The sequence below is a fragment of the Limulus polyphemus genome, unplaced genomic scaffold (assembly GCF_000517525.1).
Source record: "Limulus polyphemus unplaced genomic scaffold, Limulus_polyphemus-2.1.2 Scaffold54, whole genome shotgun sequence".
NCBI lineage: Eukaryota > Metazoa > Arthropoda > Merostomata > Xiphosura > Limulidae > Limulus > Limulus polyphemus.
The window spans coordinates 1,269,917-1,276,376 of NW_013665664.1; the positions used below are offsets into that span (position 1 = coordinate 1,269,917).

The window sequence follows — 6,460 nt, forward strand, 5'->3', positions numbered from 1 at the left end:
TTATTAAGCGCAAAACTACTCAATGGGCTATCTGCGGTCCGCCCACCACGGGTATCGAAACCCGGTTTTTGGCATAGTAAAGCCATTGGAAGTGTGCTTGAAGAGAAAAAATCACCTCAAAAATTAAAATGTAAAGAATAAAAAACTTTGAAGGATTAATTTGCCAAATGAAAACAATGATTTTCGAAGTAAGCATACTCGAAATAAGTTAAAACGTTGGCACAAATTACTTGATTGTATACGAAGATAACTCCAGGTTGGTCTTAAACTCCTACGGTACCACTTTATATACGCGTCTGATTCGAAAGTTAGGCCACGAGCAATACGAGCACATTGATACGAGGGTAGCTATGCAGTAATGTTAATATTATAGTTATATACCTGTAGGCTGTATTGAGTTGTACTGTAGTGTGGGTAAGTCACCGTAAACGATTAAATGTGATGCTTCACATTTCGTAGCTTTTGAATTTATATTTTCAAATTTAAGCCACTGTAAGTTGCCACTTGTATTTTAGATTTGCTGATTGTGTTCTTCTTTGTTATAGTGTGAAACCCTAGATAAAAACAAAGGCAACATGAAGGTTAGGCCTAATGTTGATATTTCGTCGCGTTATTAAAAGACGTACTTGTTACTTTTACATTAGACAGCTAACACAGGACAATTTATTTCAGGTGTAGCCTAATTCTAATAAAAGTTTTGAGTCCGATAAAAATATTAAGGTGAAGAAGTAAAGTTTCGAAGTTGCTAACAGTAACAAAGTAACTATATTGTTTGTAACACTAACAGAAAACTCTATCTTTTAAACTTGTACTAGTACTAGTAGTGGGATGAAAGGGTTGTCATACGAGGAGAGGTTGAAATTCTCAAATTATTTCTCTTGAAGAAAGAGGAGTTGGGAGGATCTGATTGAGGCGTTTATGATTGTAAAAGGAATTCGTAGTGTTGGTGCATCATCTTTTTTCATATTTAACAGTGAGAAAGTAGGACAAAGGATTACAAATATATATTATGGCAGGGTAGGAATCATCTTCAGCTAAAACAGTTTTACTTTCGTAAATGGGAGGTTGGCATTTGGAATGGATTGCCTTCATATGTTGTGAAGGCAGTAAATTTAAGTGAGTTTAAGAAAAAGCTTGATAAGTATACTTGTCTTATGATAAGGACTGGCTTTAAGATTTTTTCAAAAATGTATTTATTTTAATTTAGTTTGGAGTATGGAATAGCTGAAATGGACCAATAGGTCCCATGTTGTCCCAAAACGTTGTTAGCATTTAATAATTTATAGAGCTTTCACTTATTTTTCTAACTAACAGGCCTTTGGAAAGGGTTGTCTTCAGATATGGTGGCCTGGCATGGCTAGGTGGTTAGGGCGCTCGACTCGCAATCTGAGGGTCGCTAGTTTGAATCCCCGTCACACCAAACATGCTCGCCCTTTCAGCCGTGTGGGGCATTATAATGCGACAGTCAATCCCATTATTCATTGGTAAGAGAGTAGCCCAAGAGTTGGTGGTGGGTGGTGATAACTAGCTGCCATCCCTCTAGTCTTACACTGCTAAATTAGGGACAGCTAGCGCAGATAGCCTTCGTGTAGCTTTGCGCAAAATTCAAAACAAACAATCAGATGTGGTAGATGTAGTAAATATAAGGGAAATCTTGAATGATAAAAGCTGACTGAGTATTTTAGTGTTTAATTTAGTGGATAGGATGATCTAGTTGGACCAAAAGGTCACTTGTCCTCTAATGTTATTTAAATTTACTGCATCTGTCACACTTGAAAGCAACCAATTATAAAGGCTAATCATCTTGTTATAGTTAGAGAAGTAAAACTGTCAAAACTGAAGATGACTCTTTGGATGGCTTAAGAGGCTGTCAACCAAAACACAAAGCTCCTTGAAAAGTCAAAGATTGTGACATGCGCTATGCGTGATTTTCACATTTATCTCATTGTTGCACATTTCTGTATAAAGCAATTTATCAGAAAGGAATAAAGTGGAAAGCCATGTGTCACAGGGAAGTATATTGGGATTGGTACTCAGTAATTTATATAAAATATTTGCTATAATCAGTGGAGAACATAGTGAAAATGTTTGCTAATGACCCAAAACAGTGATAGTGACAGATTCAACCTTCAAGGTGACATTAGTTCTTTATAGATTGGTATAAGAAGTGATAACTTTGATATCCTATAGATTTAAGGATAATAATTATGGGAAAAAGAATGTAAATGCAAAATGTTCCATGAACTCTGAAACTTGACACTGAGGAGAAAGATCTGGGTGTTTTGTTACAGCTTAGTAGATATGTTTCTGAAAGATACTTCCAGAATTAGTCAAGCTATGGAGATCATCTTAAATCACCAGCATACACACACAACCACAAATATGTCTATTTTTACTTTTGATAAATTAAAATACAATAATATATATATATATATATATATTGTTAACTTTTTTTTTATAATTATTATTAACATTACTATTAATTAGATTATAATTAACCCAAGAGTTTTTAGCTTATATTGATTAATAAGATTAATTAATCAATACCTTTCTGTTTGGAATGTAAGATCAGTAGTTTATTTTATAACAGAATGACTTAGAATATAAAAGTAATTAATTTTATTACTTCAAATTAACCTATATTTTCACAATTAAACACTTTTAATCTTAAAAACAACTATTATTTTGTAAACAAGTCAATAAAAATGAGATTGTTTCCAGTCTCCAAATTACAAAAATAATAATTTACTGTACAAGGTTATAAAGTGATAAAAAAAAACCTGATGAGACTGGAAAACATTCTCATAAGCTATATGTTTCAGTGTGTATACTCTTGTGTCATCCTCAGGAGTGTAATGTTTTGCAAAAAATAACTTGTTTATACAATTATCAAAACACCAATTTACATATTAAAGAATTTCACACCATCTGCTGACAAAATTTCCATTATAATAGTAATTATAATAGTTTACCTAAAGATTTTTTTAACAAATCAAATATTTATGCTGAAATACCAGCCAAGGTCCAAACCTCAATGACCACATAAATAGCTATAGCCTATTGTGTAGCTTAGCTCTTACCAACAAACAAACATTCTTGAGTAAAGAAGGGTAAGTAGTGATATTGTTAAAAGTTTACAAAATTATCAGGAAGATCAATAGGATTAAGGCCTCTTATCTTTTTGAACTGTAATCTAAAGATGATAATAGGAAGAGAATACACAGAAATATGATTTAGAAAAGGCTGACTAAGCTCATGGTAAGAAAGTTCTATTTAATATTTTTTATCTGAATAACTGACTTATGGAATGAGTTTTCATTATTGTAGTGAAGTCCAGCACTTTACAAGTTTTAAGAGTGAGAATGATAATTTCTTTAAAAATAATGGTTTGGATTAAGTTTTTACTTATTTTCTAAGGTGAGTATGCAGGGACAATCTTGAAGGATCATATGGTCCCTTTTTTGTCCAAACATTGTTTTTTCACCATATTATAGTGTGTGTTTTCATGCAGCAGACATTTGTTTTGTTACAAGTAATAGACTTGTGAAATGGTTTAATTGATCATGTGGTGTGTGTGCTTTTTAACTTTAGTAAAGATAGGTACATTTATATGAATATGTAAGGCCATTTTTAAGTTAGTTTTAATTATGATGTTTATTTTTGTAAGAAAAATATTATCCTAGCTTTTCTTTGTGTACCGCTGCTACTTCATATCTGCAATATTTTTCTTAGACTGTTGCTTATTAGCTTAATGAAACACTACCATATTCATTAATCATTTTATGTAAGTGACTGGGTATTTAATTAGAAGTAACATATCCAAATTTTTGCTTGTATTACCATGTTGCTTGGAAAATCTGAATGTGTGTAGTATTTCTTTAATTTGAAAGACATGAACATTATTTATGAGGGATGGGGTAGAGGACTTTCACTGTTATTATAGTGGAATAGTAAATTTGAATATGGCTTGATATTTATGTGACTGGAATGTGATACCATGGAAAACAAATTTACTTGTGATAATTGACAAAAATATGAAATTTTGGAATTACAATGTTTCTCTAACTTGTATCTATTTGCATAAATTTATGATTTAAGAAGAAAGAGTTTAATTTAAACTTGCATAAGATTAGGAGTATTGTAAACATATTCTGTTTTTTGTTGCAAGAAATGGTGCAGAGATGGGCTTCTAGAATACATACATATAATGGGACATGAGGCCGTTCTTGCCCATCAAGGATGTCCTGACTCCAGTCCTCCCTAAACACACAGAAAATTGATCTCTAAATCCAGCCCTGATCTGCCATATATTCATCATCCTTCTCTTAAGCTTAAGTTCAGTTGTAGCCTCTTCCATTCTTATATGGCAATTTGTTCCACAGGTTTATCAGCCTGTTGGAGAAATAAAACTGTCACTGACCTTTCCAGATCTTAACTTTATGACCTATCTTGCCATGAGAAATCGGTTTTAAAAAATGTGATGCTTAAATCATATCAATAATAGCTTTGAATACTTCATTCAGTTTACTCCTGATCATTTTCTTAAGCTATCCTCATCAGATAACCCATCCATCTCTAGAATCATTGTAGTAACCTCTTTTCTCTGAGCTCTTTCCAACAACTTAATATCTCTTGTAAGGTAAGGGGACTGAAATTGCACACAAATCTCAGAATGAGGCCTAACCCTATATATGTACAACATAAAATTCTGTTACTTTTACCGTTTGTAATACAACAATTTCTTTAAGACAATAGTTGTAGCAGTCAGTAGTCTCAAGATATTTTCCCCATCCACATAATTATGTATTTAAATTATATATAATCTTATATTGTAATTCACATGCATAATCTTACTGTTATAACAGTTTCATAATTAAATTACATCTGTCATGTTTAACTGATCTTATTCTGGAAAATCATAGTATCCTCATTACAGCCAGATAGATCTAGGATTTGTTATATCAGCAAACTTTATCTGTTTTCTGACTATGCCCTAATCAATGTCAATAATGTAAATGAAGAATAGTAGTGGTCCTAGCACAGATCTTTGATGCACACAACTTGTAACATTAGTCCAAAGAAAAGGAACTTGACAAAATGGGCTTCATTTCAAAGTTTTCTGGCCAGGTGTTTTGATAAGCTGCTTGGGGTGGTTGTTTAACTGGTGGAATGATATTTATTATAGAACTTGAATATTGTAATCAAGAATGGATGCTTTGCAAAACCTAAACATAGATTTCAGCTGGTATATGTATATTTCTATTATTTGTAATTGTGGGTGGAAGGGTTTCCTGTTGACATACTAAGTATTGTTTAATGAATGTACTTTAAACATTTGTTGAATATGTAAATCCAGATGACTTGTACTTGAGTTGTTTATAGAGGTAAGTTGAGGAATATATTCTTAGCCTCCTCTCAACATGCTTGGGAAGATAGTAATATGTTTGAAATGTTGGATGATGTGATTATAGGTGTCTTTACATGTTAAATGTAGTACACAAATTGAAGTTTTTGTTTATTTTTACAGGTGCAGCTGCTTTGTGTAGTGTATATTCATACTACTACGACATTGAATCATAACCAGTAAGCATATTTATCAGAAAGCATGGCAGATGAAGAGTATGAGCCTGATGAGTAAGTTTACTTTTCTCTGTTGTTTGATCCAAATTAAAATTTGTCAAATGTCTGAAGCATACATTTTCACTTTAGATACTCATGTTACTTGCAATTCTTTCTTTACATCTGAATAATTTGTAGTTTAGATGTAATATTTATGTGTGTGTAGCCACTTTTAATTTTTGTATGTCATTTTCACTCCACTTTATCTAAGGTGTAATCTAGCACATTTAGGCCTATTGTTTCTTCCACAGAATAACTTGGAGCTATAAACAATATGTACAAAACTTATTTTCCCATGAGATGGAAGTGGACACATAATTATGAAAAATGAAAGGTCTTTTTTCAGTTCTTTTCAACTGTGAAAAGCCAAAAAACCTTTCAAGTCAGTGGGGCTTCATATAGAGATTTGAACAAAGTAATAAAATATTTGCTTGGTGATATGTTTCTAGAAGAAAAGGTGTTTTTGAACAAGTTCCTCTTCAATTACACTTTGTGATTTTTTTTTAAGCTTGTGTATAGCATTCTTTTATCATTTCATACTTCATTTGAGTTATGTTGCTGAAACATGAAAGGAAATTATTTTTTTGGAATAAGATGAGGTAGGCATAGTTAAGTTTGCATTCAATTATATCAAGTTTGTTTCACTGTTTTAAGCCTTGTTTGCATGAGACCATATCAATCTAGGTAACTGTTTGAATGGGCAAAGAAAATTACTGAAATAAATGTAAAATATATATATATATATATATATATATATATATATACTAATAGGTTAGTAAATTAATTACTAATAATAATTAAGTTAGTAAGACTATTTAGTTACTTAATTAAATTTAAAACT

General features: G+C 31.7%; 1 protein-coding gene across 1 annotated transcript in view; it reads left to right on the forward strand.

The window, feature by feature from the left end:
* The first annotated feature begins 280 nt into the window (after positions 1-280).
* LOC106463673 (DNA-directed RNA polymerases I, II, and III subunit RPABC2-like) overlaps positions 281-6,460 on the forward strand; it is a 30,174-nt gene continuing 23,994 nt past the window's right edge. Inside the window, exons 1-2 of the mRNA XM_013923733.2 lie at positions 281-414; positions 5,528-5,634. Of these exons, the coding sequence (XP_013779187.1) occupies positions 5,606-5,634 (29 nt within the window). The 5' untranslated portion in view covers positions 281-414; positions 5,528-5,605. The remainder of the gene's footprint in view (positions 415-5,527; positions 5,635-6,460) is intronic.